Below are 20,217 nucleotides of genomic sequence, written 5' to 3' on the forward strand. Positions count from 1 at the left end.
AAGCCCACCACGCGCCAAATGTCTGGACATTTTAGTGAGCATGACTCATTCCACACGACCACGTCACAGCTACAAAAATTACTATATGGTAGTTACAGTATTCGCACTTTACATGAGGATGCATGCGGCAATCAATACAAAAGCCGCTACGCTATCATATATCAAGAAAGCAGTAAAGGCCAGCTGCTGCCAACAGCATTAAAATAGTCCGAAAGATATGTGTATACCACAGTGACACAAAAAGGTAGCATCTCAGTGTCATTGTTGCACACAGTGCAGTGCAGATGATAGAGGTATCATCAAGTGAAGCTGTAAAACGAACAGCATTAGAGTAATCCAAAAAAAAACCTCAGCTGACTGTACCTGTCATTAAAGAAAATATATTAATTTATTCACTAATAATAATATGAAAGAACGAAAAATATTGTTAAAATAACAATAACATGTAAAAATTGAATAACCAATATATATTTATAGAAATTAAATGTTACACAGGGCGTTTTTGTTTGTTTTTATATAATATCGAATATTTACACTGGATGTATATAAAATGCTCGAGTTGGGAATATGACAGCATTGCATTCGCTGGACGAGCACACGTGCAGAAAAGCAACATTATGAAATTCTTTCTATTGCTTGTTGTGGTAAGAATATCAAATTTATTCATATAATTACAAAAAATATATATCTAAGTATTTATATTAATAATTTTTGTCTTCCACTTAAAAATTATCCATCCTCATCATTCATAATTTATACTGTCATTGTTTGGTGATTTTTACCCGCAATGATCAGTCTATTACCCCATCAGTGGGAGATATATAATATATATATAAAAATAAAAATAATAATAATAATACTTGCCATCTCCTCTCCTTAAGAGGGGAGATGAGAATTTTTGGATAAAAATAGTAATAATAATAGAATCTACAATAGAACTACTACAAAAAGCCGTCATACTAAACACATGCCGAATAGTCAGAAAATTTCTATCTTCATCACATAACTCATCCATGCTTGGCTAAGGCCCGCGTGTTTGAATATATTACCCCCGTAAAAAGGGAGATATAATAAATATATATATATAATAATAATAAAACTCTTTATTGTGTACACATAAAATAATAAGAAAATAAGAAAATATAATTTACCAACCCCTATTTTTTAATAACAAATTTTTATACCCCTAAGTATGAAGGGTGGCTCATCCCAAAATAGTTTATTTAATTGTTTCGATATATTTTTTTTATTTTGTACATATATGGCATTAAAAATATATACAACACAAAATTTTCAGCTTTTTTTAATAGCGAACGAACACCTATTTTTTTATAGCGTTATTAATTTATATAACATAACAAAGTTTGCCGTTAGTTATTATATAAAATCTGATTGTTTTATTGTTACAGGCACTAGTCGCCGTCGAAGCAGCTCCAAGTAAGTATGCTTTATGTATTATATTTGTTTGTTATCGTCATAACCTAGTGATATCTTACCATGAATTACACCCATGAGATTAGGAATTAAAATTTGGACTTAACAAAATTCAAATTCAAAAATTATTTATGTAGGACATTTTAGCCGCTTCTGAACGTAAATTTTTTTGTATGTCATTTTAGTATACAGATTCAATTGAGAAGAACTGACTAGAAACTCAATTTAGAAATAGAAATAATCTTTATTTAAATAAACTTAATATAAGCACTTTTGAATAGTCAAGTTTCTTTATTCTACCGCTTATTCGGAATGCAGGTTCATCACAAGAAGAATAAGCGAGGGACTTGTGTGTTGTTCTTTTAAATAAATAAAATTAAAATATAATAATAATAATAATAATCTCAGGACAATTCACACAGCGCCATCTAGTCCCAAGTTAAGCTAGCTAAAGCTTGTGTTATGGGTACTAAATAACTGATACAGATACATAAATAATTTTTTTTTTCGTAAATACATACATATTATACAAGAGAAAACACCCAGACCGATACAAACAATTATACTCATGAATACAAATGTTTGTGCCGTGCGAGGAATCGAACCCGCGACCATCGGACGTAAAGCGGTGTGCTAGACCGCTAGACCACCGAGGTCGTCAAATATAATTAAAAATAATATAGAATTTCTATTTCATCCTTACTCTTCAATCGAAACACTTAAGAAGTGACGTAGCAAACTGGTAAGGAGACTGAAATAGGTGATATTGAAAGTCAGGTAACTTTGTATCAAGACAATCTCAATAAAGTAACATATAAATTCTATTTAATAATTTTCAGAGCCTGCTGTAATCGTAAAAAGTAGTTCTGCAAGCAAAAGCAGTTCCTACTCAGCCAGCAGCAGTAAATCGAGCAGCATTGTGAAGGATGGCAGCATTTCCAAGTCCTCGTCTAACAGCGCAGCAAAAAGCAGCAGTAGCTCCTACTCGTCTGCGAGTGAAATCGTAGATACTGATTCATGTGGCAACGAAACAGGAAGTAGTAACTCATCATCGAGTAGTAATGCTAACTCATCCAGTAACAGCAGTGCAGACAGTAGCAGCAACTCCTCCGCCAACAGTAATGCCAATTCATTCTCGAGTAGTAATGCTAACTCATCCAGTAACAGCAGTGCAGACAGCAGCAGCAACTCCTCCGCCAACAGTAATGCCAATTCATCCTCGAGTAGTAATGCTAACTCATCCAGTAACAGCAGTGCAGACAGCAGCAGCAACTCCTCCGCCAACAGTAATGCCAATTCATCCTCGAGTAGTAATGCTAACTCATCCAGTAATAGCAGCGCAGACAGTAGCAGCAACTCATCTGCAAACAGCAACGCAAACTCATCTTCAAGTAGTAATGCTAATTCATCGAGTAATAGCAGCGCAGACAGCAACGCAAACTCATCCTCAAGTAGCAATGCTAACTCATCCAGTGACAGCAGTGCAGACAGCAGCAGCAACTCCTCCGCTAATAGTAATGCGAACTCATCCTCGAGTAGTAATGCTAACTCATCCAGTAACAGCAGCGCAGACAGTAGCAGCAACTCATCTGCAAACAGCAACGCAAACTCATCTTCAAGTAGTAATGCTAACTCATCGAGTAATAGCAGCGCAGACAGCAACGCAAACTCATCCTCAAGTAGCAATGCTAACTCATCCAGTGACAGCAGTGCAGACAGCAGCAGCAACTCCTCCGCTAATAGTAATGCGAACTCATCCTCGAGTAGCAATGCTAACTCATCCAGTAACAGCAGTGCAGACAGCAGCAGCAATTCGTCTGCAAACAGTAATGCGAACTCATCCTCGAGTAGCAATGCTAACTCATCCAGTAACGGCAGTGCAGACAGTAGCAGCAACTCCTCCGCTAATAGTAATGCAAACTCATCCTCGAGTAGTAACGCTAACTCGTCCAGTAACAGCAGTGCCGACAGCAGTAGTAATTCCTCCGCCAACAGTAATGCGAACTCATCCTCGAGTAGTAATGCTAACTCATCTAGTGATAGCAGTGCAGACACTAGCAGCAACTCCTCCGCTAATAGTAATGCAAACTCATCCTCGAGTAGTAACGCTAACTCGTCCAGTAACAGCAGCGCCGACAGCAGTAGTAATTCCTCCGCCAACAGTAATGCGAACTCATCCTCTAGTAGCAATGCTAACTCATCCAGTGATAGCAGTGCAGACAGCAGCAGCAACTCCTCCGCTAATAGTAATGCAAACTCATCCTCGAGTAGTAATGCTAACTCATCCAGTAACAGCAGCGCAGACAGCAGCAGTAACTCTTCCGCTGACAGTAACGCAAACTCATCTGCAAACTCATCCGCAAACAGTAATGCAAATTCTTCCTCGAGTAGTAATGCTAACTCATCCAGTAACAGCAGCGCAGACAGCAGCAGTAACTCTTCCGCTGACAGTAACGCAAACTCATCTGCAAACTCATCCGCAAACAGTAATGCAAATTCTTCCTCGAGTAGTAATGCTAATTCATCCAGTAACAGCAGTGCTGACAGCAGTAGTAATTCCTCCGCCAACAGTAATGCAAACTCATCCGCCAACAGTAATGCAAACTCTTCCGCCAACAGTAATGCAAACTCTTCTGCCAACAGTAATGCAAACTCTTCCGCCAACAGTAATGCAAACTCTTCCGCCAACAGTAATGCAAACTCTTCCGCCAACAGTAACGCAAACTCATCCGCCAACAGTAATGCAAACTCTTCCGCCAACAGTAACGCAAACTCATCCGCCAACAGTAATGCAAACTCTTCCGCCAACAGTAACGCAAACTCATCCGCCAACAGTAATGCAAACTCTTCCGCCAACAGTAACGCAAACTCATCCGCCAACAGTAATGCAAACTCTTCCGCCAACAGTAATGCAAACTCTTCCGCCAACAGTAATGCAAACTCATCCGCCAACAGTAATGCAAACTCATCCGCCAACAGTAATGCAAACTCATCCGCCAACAGTAATGCAAACTCATCCGCCAACAGTAATGCAAACTCTTCCGCCAACAGTAACGCAAACTCATCCGCCAACAGTAATGCAAACTCTTCCGCCAACAGTAATGCAAACTCATCCGCCAACAGTAATGCAAACTCATCCGCCAACAGTAATGCAAACTCTTCCGCCAACAGTAATGCAAACTCTTCCGCCAACAGTAATGCAAACTCTTCCGCCAACAGTAATGCAAACTCTTCCGCCAACAGTAACGCAAACTCATCCGCCAACAGTAATGCAAACTCTTCCGCCAACAGTAACGCAAACTCTTCCGCCAACAGTAATGCAAACTCATCCTCGAGTAGTAATGCTAACTCATCCAGTAACAGCAGTGCCGATAGCAGCAGTAACTCGTCCGCCAACAGTAATGCGAACTCATCCAGTAACAGTAGTGCAAACAGCAATAGCAACTCCTCTGCGAATAGTAGTGCAAACTCGTCCGCAAATAGTAACGCTAATTCATCTAGTAACAGCAATTCAGGAAGCAGTAGTGACTCGTCCAGTTCTAGCAATGCTGCAAGCAGTAGCAATTCCTCATCTGATAGCGAATCTGACTCGTCAAGCGAATCATCTAGTAGATCCTCTAGTGCCAGTAGGTCGTCTAGTGCCAGCAAGTCATCTAGTGCTAGCAAGTCTTCTAGTGCCAGCAAATCTTCTAGTGCCAGCCAATCTTCTAGTGCCAGTAAGTCCTCCAGTGCCAGTAAGTCTTCTAGTGCCAGTAGAACATCTAGTGCCAGCAGGTCTTCAAGTGCTAGCCAGTCTTCTAGTGAATCTAATTCTGCAAGTAGTAGCGAATCTGCTAGTGGCAGTAAATCTTCTAGTGCTAGCAGGTCTTCTAGTGCTAGCAAATCTGCTAGTGCAAGTCAAAGTTCTACTGTTAGCAAAAATGGCAGTATTACCAAGTCGTCCAGCGCAAGCAAATCTGCAAGCAGTAGTCAATCTGCTAGTAGCTCTAAATCTGTAAGCACCGCTTCTGGTGTGGAACGGTCTAGTTCAAGTTCCAGATCGAGCTCAAGTTCACAATCTAGTTCAAGTTCTCGATCTAGTAGTACCGAGAAGGAAGTCTGTTAATTAATTAACTAACGAAAACCACTCAAATCTGACTGAACCCAAATGAAACAAGAGTAGTTATATAGATTTATATAGTTATATATAATAGAAGATCTTTATAGGAAAAGTTAGATCTTTCTGTTATTTGTTTCATAATGTAGTTCAGTTTAGACAATATAATGCTTGTCTTTTTTGATTCAGCAATGCACCGTTGGCAAATTTATGGGAATGGCGTAGTTTCATTATTAATTTATTCCTAGTTACATTAGGTTGGATGTGATTTTTTCTATCCAGATCATTCAGTGTTGCCTTGCCTCGAAAATTTGCCACGTTATAATTATTTTGGTATATTTTTAATTGTAAATTCAAAATTGATTCTGTTAATTTTTGTTTTCTTAATGTATCTAGCCCAGTTTATTGTAAAATCAGATATAGTTTGTTTTCTTTAAAAGGCATGTTATTGCATAACTAACATATTTTTAGTTTTCGTGAATTCTGGAAATTTTGTCCAATTAATTTAATTTCAAAACTTACGCAATTGATTTGTAAATAATTTAAAAGGATCTGAATAAAAATCGGAATATTTGAATCAAAGTCAAAATATTCTTCATGTAAATCTATTACAGGTAAATATGGTATGTTAATTCTAACATCAGTTTGGATTGTTGTTAAAGCTAAAAAGAACTGTTAAGGAACTCTATTCTTATTCTGTTCATATCATATTGTAATTACAATTATGTTTTGTAAGAAGTAACTTTGAATGTACATTATTAGAGTTTAAATATTCGTCTGTAAGTAATATTACTGGGGTTTTTACATGTTTCTTGTTATAAGTTAATGTTTTGGCATTTATATTTGGCATTTTAATAAAAATTGAGAGCATTAAGTTATTTTTTTCTTTTTCTCTACCTAATCAGTTGCCTTTTATATTTTTAATTAATGATATTGGAATGGATCGCCCGCCTGCGCTAACGGTATACGCTGGCGGGGCACTAGTGGAGGATAAGATAAGTATGAGGTCAGGTCAGTTAGCACATCGTACCAAATTCACTAGGAATTTATCACGATGGTTTCTAGGGGGAACCGCGTGGAGGTCAACCTGACATGGTACATTTCTAAGAATGGGGTTATTAGACATTAATAATAATCTCTTTCCCCCTTGTAAATATATATTTATAATAATGATTTATTAATTTATGTAAGTACTAGCTGATCCCAGAAGAAGGGTGAAAGTTTAGGTGTATGTTTAGTATGTATTTTTTAATACCATATTATAATAAATTGTCCAAAAAATTAAAATGAACGTTAGGGGTGGACAATCCTTATCACTTAGGGGTATGAAAAATAGTAGCCGATACTCCAGACTTTCTGAATATGCATATTAAATTTCATAAAATCTGTCAAACCATTTCGGAGGAGTATGGTAGCTAACATTGTGACACGAGAATTTTATATATAAGATTATATATTATATAAGTATATGTGAGGAATACATAATAGAGAGTAGACTGTATTTTTTAAAAGAAAATAATTAATGGAAAAGACAGGAGAAATACGCTTTCGCCCGGGATAAAGAAAAGAGAGAAAATTGTTTATTTGGTACACTGAAAATAATTTTTAAATTTTAATTTACATTTTTATATTAATAATTATAGTACCAAATAGGTCTCCGTTCAGCATATGTATACGGGGTGCCAGAGTGCAGACACATCACGGCACAGTTTTCTGAGTGAGGAGGAGTATTTTTTTTAAATTAATTTTTAAAAATCTGCACAGTTAAGTTTAAGTTAGTTAAGTTAGTTGGGATGAACGTCATCCACACTCTGAACACCCCAAAGTAAGCAAAGTAACACCAAACTTACTCACCTTTGCTCAGGAACGTCCCGATATGCAATACAGTTTAGTTACCACGCACTCTAAGAGTCTATATTTTAATAAAAATAATTATATTATATTAATTAAATCAATAATTAGATGGCACTGTGTGAAAAAACAAATTATATTATATTAATTAAATCAATAATTAACTTGTTTTAAAATAGTTAGGCGCCCTTTTCGTCTAGTTTTTATTTACAGTTCACTTTTTTTCCATATTTTAAATTTAAGTGGCCACATATATTCATTGTGCGTGATCGAGTCATAAATGAGGTGATCCGCAGAAGAACCAGAGTGACCGACATAGCCCGAAGAATTGGGAAACTGAAGTGGCAATGGGCAGGGCACATAGCTCGTAGGACAGATGGCCGTTGGGGCATTAAAGTCCTCGAGTGGCGACCACGGACCGGAAGACGCAGCGTGGGAAGGCCTCCGACAAGGTGTACCGACGATCTGGTCAAGATCGCTGGAAGGCATTGGATGCGAGCAGCGCAGGACCGATCGTCGTGGAGATCTTTGGAGGAGGCCTTTGTTCAGCAGTGGACGCCTTCCGGGCTGAATGAATGAATGTTTTTATTTGTGGCCAGTATTACCAAGCACCTTTTGCTCCAGTAAACAAGCCAGTGATACAACTTAGACTAAGTAAGTTCTGAATATGGAACATTCTCTGTTTGCCCTAAGGTGCCCTGGGGGAAAATGCCTCTATAGTATGTTTTTTAATCCCAGAGTTTTCTGTTGCCAGATTTTCAACAGGGTTGTGGCACTATCTAAAACAAATGACCTTTGTATAGTGTCACCATCATTACATAGTATAAAACAAAGTCGCTGTCGCTGTCGGTCCGTCCCTATGCATGCTTAAATCTTTAAAACTACGCAACAGATTTTGAAGCGGATTTTTTAATAGATAGAGTGATTCTAGAGGAAGGTTTATACGCGAAGACCAGTGTGATAGCTGGTAGCTAGTATACCATAGAACAGTAAACTATTCAAATTATTTACGTGTTGTAAAAAAAATCTGTTGTAGAAACTTCATTTAAAGCTTTAAGAGTAATATGTTAAAATAAAAGTTTCCGATTAAACAAATCGGTATCGCAGGTACACCACTACTACGCTATAGGTGGTAACTTTATTTAAAAATTTGACATTTGCACCTGTCAATTTAGTCTCCGGGTTAAAAAACAGACCATAAGTGTCAAGTCTGCACTGTACACCTTTATTTATGCATTAAAAATTTATTATAAATAAATAAATTCGTAACAGTTTTTAATTTAAGACTCGCATCGGCCATGAACTGAACCTGGGCTGCCGGCGTGGCAGGCGAGCATTCTACCACTGAGCCTTTGACGCCTTTCAGAGACACGTTAACAAACAAAACTTATATATATTCAATATCGTGATACGATGAGTTCTGAGAAATTGTATTCTGGGTACTAGACAACTCGTACAAATTAAATGCAATTTAAACAGTGGTTTAGCGTCGCAACCGATGGTTGCGGGTTCGATTCCTCGTAACACACAAACATTTGTATTCATAAATATGATTGTTTGTATCGATATATGTGTTTTCTATATATAATAGTATATGTATTTAGGAAATAAATATGTATGTATTTGTATCAATTATCTAGTGAACAGAACACAAGCTTTAGCTAGCTGAACTTGGGTCTAGATGGCGCTGTGTGAATTGTCCTGAGATTATATTATTATTTTAAATCCATAAAGAGAATATACATAGAAATTACCCAGATCAATAAAACAATTATACTTAAGAATAAAAATGTTTGCACCATGCGCGGAATCAAACCTGTGACCATCGAAAGTAAGGCGGTTTACGTAGGTGATTCGATTGATATTAGAATAAATAAAAAAAATGGGTAAGTATGTATTTAACAGAAAGTTATTTTCCATTATATAAACTTATCCTATAATTTGATTATGTTAAAGCAATTTCAATTTTAAATTGTAGTGAATATGATACTTTCTCGTATGTCTCTGAGCCATAATTTTGTCATAGAAGGATTATTTAAAAGAGCAACACACAAGTTTCTTGCTCGTTCTTCTTGTGATGAGACAGCTTTCCGAACGAGTGGTAGATAAAAAACAAATTGTTATGACTATTCAAAAGTGCTTAAATTAAGTTTATTTGAATAAATGATTTTCTATTCTATTCTATTCTAGAAACCATACACTTGGTATAATGACAAATTTCTGGTGTAACTTCAAGTAGTTTATGCAGGCCTGGTACAAATTAATACTGTCATAACAATTATATAACAATTATTTATAACAGTTATGATAGAAATAACAAAGTTGTAATCGTGTATACCTATACATTTACCTCAAGTAGTTTATGCAGGCCTGGTACAAATTAATACTGTTATAACAACTATATGATACAAATAATTGTACATGATACAAATAATTGTACAAAAAAATTATACAAATAAACATATAACAAAGTTGTATGTAAGTTATATGTGTATTACTTACTAGTTCAACGAATTCCTTACCTCTCAATTTCTGTAAACCTGGTACATGGTACACGGCTTTCTCTGTTACGCCTGAAAAGAAATAGAAAGAGAGGTAATTAGTAAAAAGGACAAAAACTGCTGTACCTTGTCATAACGTCACTCCCATTGACGTATCGAGTATATGTACGACCTTCATTAGTTTATGCTATCCTGGTAATTGCAATATGTTAGATTGTAATTTGTTTATCGATATGTTGTGAATTTATGGATTCCTGGTAGCACTGATCCAATTTTGCTCAAAATTATTCAACAAATAACACTGTTGTTTTCTTTTTTCGCATGCATCGCATGTTCGAATTCTTGTGAATTTATGGATGCCTGGTAGCACAGAATCAATTTATACACTGTTTTTTTAATTAATTTGACTTGAAAATCAACTCCGACCCCAAATGAATGGTACAAGAAAAAGCACATGATGTTAGCGCTATAGTGACACACTGCGGCGCCAGCTGAATAGAGGCCCTTTCAAATCATAGCGCGATATTATCTTTTAAATTCTTCTATACTTTTACTCTGTATTATGCTATGCTAAATGTATTATTATAGTTTGAAACACTTTTAAGAACTGTATGAAAAATCCATTGTTTTTTACTTTTAATCTTTTCAGAAATAACATTCTATTTTATTCTTTCTAAATGACAACGAGATACACTATTTTACTTTCTATGTAAAAGACAGTATAAACAGACTTCTCTTTTTTTTTATTTTTCCATATCGATAGGACCGTTGTTGAAAATTATTTGAAAAAGGAATAAATCCAGTTATTTATTTTTAATTAAATTATATAAACACTGTTAAAACCTCTTTTTTAGTCTGTTTTTTTTTTATTTAGAAACTTCCAGATGGAACTGTATTTGAAAAAGAAATACTTCTTGTTTTTTTATAATATCAATGAGAGAAACACTAAAGACTCTTTTAATAAATTTATTTCTATAAATGGCGGGTGTAGCATTATTTGAAAATGGAATAGCAACGTTTTTTTAACTTCAATGAGTCAAACACTAAAAACTCCTTTAATATGTTTGTATTTTTTATCATTATTAAAAATTGCGGTTGTAGCTTCATTTGAAAATGGAATACATCCTGGTTTTTTTATAATTTCAATGAAACAAACACTAAAAGCTCTTTTAATAAGTTTGTAGTTCTTATTTTTTTAATATTCTTAAAAATTGCAGGTGTAGCATTTTTTGAAAAAGGAATAGAAACTTTTTTTTATTAAACTAAGGAAACACTGTTATAAAGTCTGTGTAAAAAACATTAATGCCTGATAATAGTATATACAGAGCAATAAAAAACATGTACAACAATTATTCTATGCACCTACGTTGAACTCTACAATGGTACAGTGGTACTCAAATTATATTTTAAATCTATTCCATACTAATATTATGAATATGAGAGAGTTTCAGTCTGTATGTCTATTTGCTGTGAATATACTGATTAATTTATATAGTTTTTATTATTTAAAATGAATCTCCATTATTGTAAACAATATTTGAAAAGAATACGAGTTTCTTGTCAGTTCTCTCATCTCGAACTGACGGTAGATTTGACATTACCTTTTACCTACCTACCTTTTACCATCGCACCGCTCGCCATCGACAGGGAATTCATCCCCACACGCTGGAACCTAAGTGGTCTCGTACAGTGCGGTTTCAGAGGAGCTTCCTCCCGCGTACACTTAGATTGTGGAATGAACTACCTGCCGAGGTTTTCTCGAGAGACTACAGCATGGGGGTTTTCAAGAAGGGTATATTAAGGTTTCTTAAGGGTCGGCAACGCGCATGTGACACCCCTGGTGTTTCAGGCGTCCATAGGCTACGGTAGCCGTTTACCATCAGATGGGCCGTATGCTTGTTTGCCACCTAAGTGGTATAAAAAAAAAAAAAAACATATCATAAGAGTCTGTAATAGTCCTACATGAATAAAGATATTTTGAATTTGAATTTGAATGCAAAAAACTTCATTACATATATGGCGAGTCATAATATACAGGTGTAACTTCCTCTGGTGGCGCCACCGTCGTGCGGCGCGTCTATAAAAGGCTGCGAAACCCGGTGTCCGATCGATCCCCCGTCCAATTCAGACGGGGATCGAAGTTACGACGGCCTGAGCCGAGGTTCGAACCCCTAGTGGTGCCCTCAGACTAAAGTCCTATCCGTCAGGCAGGAGTTGGCCTTCAGCCGCTCCATAAGTCCTTCCGCGGGTTTGGAGTGCCATCTGCACTCGCCCCCTAACGTCCGGTGAAGCTGTAAAGGCCAGCTGCGGCTAAAAGCATTAGAGTAGTCCGGAAAATTTATTATAAGTATAGATTTACTATTAAATCTACTCTATCTGGACTAAATCGCGGGCACAGCTAGTATACTATATTTGAGAAGCACAGTACCCGATCTTCGACTATAATTTAACGCTGCTTTTCTATAAACTGTAAACACAGCTGTTAGCTGTTTTGTTGACAAAAAAAACAATAATATATATAAAAAAAATGAGACAACCTTATTAAAAAGTAAAGGTCAACTTCTTAACACTTAATTAATGTAATTTATTGTGTTTGTAATATAAAAAATAGGAGATTGGTACAGTCAAACTAACAAACAAACACTCCTAAACACTCTTACGTCTAAATGACAAATGAACATACGGGCTACCTGATGGTAAGTGGTAAATAACAAACACTTCTAGATCTAAATGACAAATGAACATACGGACTACCAGATGGTAAGTGGTAAATAACAAACACTTCTAGATCTAAATGACAAATGAACATACGGGCTACCTGATGGTAAGTGGTAAATAACAAACACTTCTAGATCTAAATGACAAATGAACATACGGGCTACATGATGGTAAGTGGTAAATGTCGGCTATAGTCAGAAAAGTAGTTTAGTACACTCAAACTAGATGACAAACAAACACCTCTATACTAAAATGACAAAGAGATTGACGGCCCATCTGATGGTAATTGGTAACCATTGTCTAAAGAGAAGGAGATTGTAAGTAATGTTTACCAATTACTCCACTTAAACCTCTACTTAAACCTTCGAACCTTCGAGCAGTTCCTGGGACTTGTAACCCAGGTGGGGTTACAATTCCCGGGAACTGCTCGAAGTTTCCTTCTCTGACACACGATTGAACCTGAACCCGCACCGTGAATACATGAAATGAGGGGTAAGAGGACTGTTAGTAATGTGGACTGTTGACCTCATTGCTGGCAAATGCACCATGTCATGTTGACCTCCTCGCGGTTCCCCCTGGAAACCATCGTGATAAATTCCTGGTGAATTTGTCACGATGGGCTAACTGACCTGACCTTATGTTCATCTTATCATCCTCCACTAGGGCACCAGCGTAAACCGTTAGCGCAGACGGGTGCACCATTACATTATCATACTTAAAAAACACCTGGAATGATAAGTTCGTCACACAGATTGATCATCATGATATTCTCCCTGGAAAACAATGTGATAAATTCCTGATGAATTTGTCATGATCAGTTAGTACAACTGACCTGACCTCATGCAAAAATCGGTAAAACCGTTTCGGAGAATTCATATATTAGATTTAAAATAAACAAATGTGTGTTGTCGCTCATCCCACACCTGCCTCCACTTTCTCTAGCACACGGAATCTGATATAATCGACAAAAAAACCATTTCAATACCGAAATAAAAATAACCGCAACTGTACTTGTTATTACAAAAAAAAACACACACGCAAAACAAAACGAAAGGAAAAAATAAAGTCATATCCTATTGTTTATAAAAAATAATAACTAATTTCATATTTCATAAAGGACATACGTGTGTTTATATAAACAAATATGTTTGAACAATTAACGAGACGTTGAATTATTGTTCGGTTTTGTATAAAAACCAATGGATGCAACTGTTTGGTACACACTTGGGAAACTTTCTTCAATAAAGTACTTTGTACTGGAAGATTAGAGACATGAAGTTAATTCTTCTACTTATCGTGGTAAGTTAATATCTTCATAATTATTCTAAACATGTACAACTATATTTGAGAAGAATACGAGCTGAGTTTCTTGTCAGTTCTCATCTTGAAATCATTCTGAACTGACGGTAGATTTGACATATCATAAGAATCTGTAATAGACCTACATGAATAAAGATATTTAGAAGAGAATCGGCCAACATCTATTTTTCATCCCCCTAAATGTTAGGGGTAGTCCAACCCTATTTTTTTTTTTATTTTAAGGCAAAAGAACGTTTGGGAGAGCTAGTTTATTTATATATGTATATTGCACTTTAAAAAAATACAAAAGAAAACAGTATATTTTTAGTATATAGGTACGAAAGGTCGTCTTATCCCTTAAGTGGTCAATTAGGGAGAATATAGGGAGCATCAGTATATGCTATTGCATTTTTGCATTATCTTACACATAAAATTCTCGTGTCACAGTTTTCGTTCCCATACTCCTCCGAAACGGCTAGACCGATTCTCATGAAATTTTGTGGCGTATTGAGTAGGTCTGAGAATCGGCCAACATCTATTTTTCATCCCCCTATAATAATGTAATTTCTCCCCCTGTAATTTCTTGTAGTTTGTAAAGGTTTTTAAACTTTCGTTAATTGTTACAGAGTTTGGCTGCCGTTCAGGCTGGCTTGATCAGGCCGAGACCTAGTAAGTATTTACTAATAACAGAGATACTGTTGCAACAACCTTTTTGATAGTTTTTTTTTATATATATATATTTGAATTTTATATTTTAACGTTCTGTTTCTATATATCGATTGTTTTCTAATGACATATTCCTTGCCTTTTTGTTTTTGCACTTCTAGCTTCTAAATTTAAACTCACCTAGGAACGTTTATAACCTACCTAACTCACCTAAGGACTGTATTATGGCTAGTTTAAAATGAGATTTAAACTAGTCATAATACGGTCTGTTATATGATTCCGTCACAAAAAAAAACCATCATATATATGTCGCGTATTACTGAACATTTAGTCAAGAAATACCATGTATATAACTGTTCGAATCGAAGCACATCTTACAAAACATGCTGTTTGGTGCCAACTTACCAGACTTGGTGCATGCGTATCTTACTTTGGTTTAAAAAATAGCTTAATTCTCTTTCAGAACCTGGGTCATGGAGTCACAGCGATTCCCAGAGTAGCAGCAGTTCTTACTCATCTAGCAACAGTGAAGAGAATTGTAACGGAAAGGAAATCAGAAGATCAGAATCGGAGTCATCATCAAACAGTAGATCAGACAGCAGCTCCTACTCTTCTGGAAACAAGAAATCGAAAAGCGAATCTTCGAGTTCCAGTTACTCTGCAAGCAGTAGTCAATCCTCTTCTGGAAATGATTCTAACGCTTCAAGTTCCAGTTACTCAGGAAGTAGCAGTGATGCATCTTCTTCAGGAAAAGATTCAAGCGCCTCCAGTTCTAGTTACTCCGGAAGCAGCAGCAATGCATCTTCTTCAGGAAAGAAATCTAACGCTTCAAGTTCCAGTTACTCAGGAAGTAGCAGTGATGCATCATCTTCAGGAAAAGATTCAAGTGCCTCCAGCTCTAGTTATTCAGGAAGCAGCAGTAATGCATCTTCTTCAGGAAAGAAATCTAACGCTTCAAGTTCCAGTTACTCAGGAAGTAGCAGTGATGCATCATCTTCAGGAAAAGATTCAAGTGCCTCCAGTTCTAGTTATTCAGGAAGCAGCAGTAATGCATCTTCTTCAGGAAAGAAATCTAACGCTTCAAGTTCCAGTTACTCCGGAAGCAGCAGCAATGCATCTTCTTCAGGAAAGAAATCTAATGCTTCAAGCTCCAGTTACTCAGGAAGTAGCAGTGATGCATCTTCATCAGGAAAAGATTCAAGCGCCTCCAGTTCCAGTTACTCAGGAAGCAGCAGCAACGCATCTTCTTCGGGAAAGAAATCTAAAGCTTCAAGTTCCAGTTACTCCGGAAGCAGTAGTCATGCATCTTCTTCAGGAAAGAAATCTAACGCTTCAAGCTCCAGTTACTCAGGAAGTAGCAGTGATGCATCATCTTCAGGAAAAGATTCAAGTGCCTCCAGCTCTAGTTATTCAGGAAGCAGCAGTAATGCATCTTCTTCAGGAAAGAAATCTAACGCTTCGAGTTCCAGTTACTCCGGAAGCAGCAGCAATGCATCTTCTTCAGGAAAGAAATCTAACGCTTCAAGCTCCAGTTACTCAGGAAGTAGCAGTGATGCATCTTCATCAGGAAAAGATTCAAGCGCCTCCAGTTCCAGTTACTCGGGAAGCAGCAGCAACGCATCTTCTTCGGGAAAGAAATCTAAAGCTTCAAGTTCCAGTTACTCCGGAAGCAGTAGTCATGCATCTTCTTCAGGAAAGAAATCTAACGCTTCAAGCTCCAGTTACTCAGGAAGTAGCAGTGATGCATCTTCATCAGGAAAAGATTCAAGCGCCTCCAGTTCCAGTTACTCAGGAAGCAGCAGCAACGCATCTTCTTCGGGAAAGAAATCTAAAGCTTCAAGTTCCAGTTACTCCGGAAGCAGTAGTCATGCATCTTCTTCAGGAAAGAAATCTAACGCTTCAAGCTCCAGTTACTCAGGAAGTAGCAGTGATGCATCTTCATCAGGAAAAGATTCAAGCGCCTCCAGTTCCAGTTACTCAGGAAGCAGCAGCAACGCATCTTCGTCGGGAAAGAAATCTAAAGCTTCAAGTACCAGTTACTCAGGAAGCAGCAGTAATGCGTCATCTTCAGGAAAAGATTCCAATGCCTCAAGCTCCAGTTACTCCGGAAGTAGCAGTGATGCATCCTCGTCGGGCAAGGATTCCAGCGCTTCCAGTTCCAGTTACTCAGGAAGCAGCAGCAATGCATCTTCTTCTGGAAAGAAATCTAAAGCATCAAGTTCCAGTTACTCCGGAAGTTGAAGCAATGCATCTTCTTCAGGAAAGTAATCTAATGCCTCAAGTTCCAGTTACTCAGGAAGTAGCAGTGATGCATCCTCGTCGGGCAAGGATTCCAGTGCCTCAAGCTCCAGTTACTCAGGAAGCAGCAGTAATGCATCATCGTCAGGAAAGGATTCCAGTGCATCCAGTTCAAGTTACTCAGGAAGTAGCAGTAATGCGTCTTCTTCAGGCAAAGACTCCAATGCCTCAAGCTCAAGTTACTCGGGAAGTGGAAGTAATGCATCTTCGTCAGGCAAGGATTCGAGTGCCTCCAGTTCAAGTTACTCAGGAAGCAGCAGTGATGCATCCTCGTCAGGCAAGGATTCTAATGCATCCAGTTCAAGTTACTCAGGAAGCAGCAGTAATGCGTCTTCTTCAGGCAAAGACTCCAATGCCTCAAGCTCCAGTTACTCAGGAAGCAGCAGTAATGCATCATCATCAGGAAAGGATTCCAGTGCATCCAGTTCAAGTTACTCAGGAAGTGGAAGTAATGCGTCATCTTCAGGAAAAGATTCCAATGCCTCAAGCTCCAGTTACTCCGGAAGTAGCAGTGATGCATCCTCGTCGGGCAAGGATTCCAGTGCCTCAAGCTCCAGTTACTCAGGAAGCAGCAGTAATGCATCATCATCAGGAAAGGATTCCAGTGCATCCAGTTCAAGTTACTCAGGAAGTGGAAGTAATGCATCTTCGTCAGGCAAGGATTCCAGTGCATCCAGCTCAAGTTACTCAGGAAGCAGCAGTGATGCATCTTCATCAGGAAAGGATTCCAATGCATCCAGTTCAAGTTACTCGGGAAGTAGCAGTAATGCGTCTTCTTCAGGCAAAGACTCAAATGCCTCAAGTTCCAGTTACTCCGGAAGTAGCAGTGATGCATCCTCGTCGGGCAAGGATTCCAGTGCCTCAAGCTCCAGTTACTCAGGAAGTAGCAGCAATGCATCATCGTCAGGAAAGGATTCCAGTGCATCCAGTTCAAGTTACTCAGGAAGTAGCAGTAATGCGTCTTCTTCAGGCAAAGACTCCAATGCCTCAAGCTCCAGTTACTCGGGAAGTAGCAGCAATGCATCTTCATCAGGAAAAGATTCCAGTGCATCAAGCTCAAGTTACTCAGGAAGTAGCAGTAATGCGTCTTCTTCAGGCAAAGACTCCAATGCCTCAAGTTCCAGTTACTCAGGAAGCAGCAGCAATGCATCATCATCAGGAAAGGATTCCAGTGCATCCAGTTCAAGTTACTCAGGAAGCAGCAGCAATGCGTCTTCTTCAGGCAAGGATTCCAATGCCTCAAGCTCAAGTTACTCGGGAAGTGGAAGTAATGCATCTTCGTCAGGCAAGGATTCGAGTGCATCCAGTTCAAGTTACTCAGGAAGCAGCAGTAATGCGTCATCTTCAGGCAAAGACTCAAATGCCTCAAGCTCAAGTTACTCAGGAAGCAGCAGTGATGCATCCTCGTCAGGCAAGGATTCTAATGCATCCAGTTCAAGTTACTCAGGAAGCAGCAGTAATGCGTCTTCTTCAGGCAAAGACTCCAATGCCTCAAGCTCCAGTTACTCGGGAAGTAGCAGCAATGCATCTTCATCAGGAAAAGATTCCAGTGCCTCAAGCTCAAGTTACTCAGGAAGTGGAAGTAATGCATCTTCGTCAGGCAAGGATTCCAGTGCATCCAGCTCAAGTTACTCAGGAAGCAGCAGTGATGCATCTTCATCAGGCAAGGATTCGAGTGCATCCAGCTCAAGTTACTCGGGAAGCAGCAGTAATGCGTCTTCTTCAGGCAAAGACTCCAATGCCTCAAGCTCCAGTTACTCAGGAAGCAGCAGTAATGCATCAAGGAAGTGCCTCAAGCTCATCATCAGGAGCAAGCAATGCATCATCATCAGGAAAGGATTCTAGTGCATCCAGTTCAAGTTACTCAGGAAGCAGAAGTAATGCGTCTTCTTCAGGCAAAGATTCCAATGCATCCAAGCTCAGTTACTCAGGAAGTAGCAGTGATGCATCTTCATCAGGCAAGGATTCCAATGCATCAAGCTCCAGTTACTCAGGAAGCAGCAGTGATGCATCCTCGTCAGGCAAAGACTCCAATGCCTCAAGCTCCAGTTACTCAGGAAGCAGCAGCAATGCATCATCATCAGGAAAGGATTCCAGTGCATCCAGTTCTAGTTACTCAGGAAGTAGCAGTAACGCATCCTCTTCTGGAAAAGATTCCAGCTCTTCCAGTTCCAGCAATTCAGATAGCAGTAGCAACTCTTCTTCTAAAAAGAGCAAGTCTAGTTCTTCATCTTGGAGTTCCAGTAGTTCAGAAAGTAGTAGTACCTCTTCTTCTGATGGCAAGAGTTCTTCTCGTTCTGCTAGCAGCAGTGAAGCTGCAAGTAGCTCATACTCCTCTAGTTCATCATCCGGCAAAAAGGGATCTAGCTCGTACTCTAGTTCAAGTTCTCAATCTAGCTCAAGTTCACAGTCTAGTAGTTACGAATCAAGCAATCAACAAGAGGAAGGGTGTGACTAATTTATATCCAAATTGTCGAATATTAATCTAACCTTACCGATATTTCGTCTAAAACTCAAGATTACTTTTATATCTTTTTGTAATTTTTAAGCATAATTCTTTTTCACAACAACGCTATTGTAGATATCATCTCCAATCATCGTTCGAACAGCATCTTCCAATCGACGCGATATTGAAGCTTTGATATATGCATATCGGATCCTCCTTTCTGAAAGTCCGTATTCACAATTGTACTTCTTCTAGTGTTATGTTATGAGTGATTATCACCTACCACCAGGCTTATCGCCTCCATCAATTGCCTAGAAATTACTTGTATAACATATCTGTATGGTTAGAAATGACGAATTGGTTAGAACTTTTGATTCATCGATATTCCATCAGCAAAATTTGAGGAAGGGCATTCATTTGTATATTAACGGCTGTTAAATGTTTGGGTACGTTACGTAGAATTAAAACTAAATTGTAAATCGTTTAGAAATTGACTTCATCTGGTAGCGTAGACAATAATTTAAACAGCTTTATAATTACGACCATTCTCTAAGGTATTCATTATTTATTTACTCTAAAATAATGCCAGAACTCTATTTTGCTAATAATAATAATATATACGATGTTGGCTACTGTTAAAAATTTTAAATTGCTCACCCAATATTATATTATTCATATCATTTTCATTATCATCACTAAGCCTAGAGTATTACAAATAACAAACAACAAAATCATTATTAATTGTTATATTTTCAACAACAATTTATGTATCATTAATAATTCATAACATTTCTGTAAGAAACATCAAAATGCATCAAGAAGAAAATGTTACCAATATTACATTTAACTTAGCGTATTTAATTGATTAATTCTTCTTACATAGTTATGCTTTAGTTGTTTCTACATGT

The 20,217-nt window shown here is 37.8% G+C and overlaps 1 protein-coding gene across 1 annotated transcript; it reads left to right on the forward strand.

The window, feature by feature from the left end:
- Positions 1 to 596: 596 nt before the first annotated feature.
- LOC131845259 (streptococcal hemagglutinin-like) lies at positions 597 to 19,321 on the forward strand. Its single transcript, XM_059194298.1, has 6 exons — positions 597 to 644; positions 1,410 to 1,437; positions 2,274 to 5,530; positions 14,526 to 14,568; positions 15,029 to 15,421; positions 18,885 to 19,321. Exons 1-6 carry the CDS (start codon positions 618 to 620, stop codon positions 19,319 to 19,321), a joined length of 4,185 nt encoding a protein of 1,394 aa, XP_059050281.1. The 5' UTR covers positions 597 to 617.
- Positions 19,322 to 20,217: the final 896 nt, after the last annotated feature.

Source organism: Achroia grisella, unplaced genomic scaffold (genome assembly GCF_030625045.1).
Source record: "Achroia grisella isolate CSIRO2021 unplaced genomic scaffold, CSIRO_AGI_Agris_v1 utg461, whole genome shotgun sequence".
In the NCBI taxonomy this organism is placed as follows: domain Eukaryota; kingdom Metazoa; phylum Arthropoda; class Insecta; order Lepidoptera; family Pyralidae; genus Achroia; species Achroia grisella.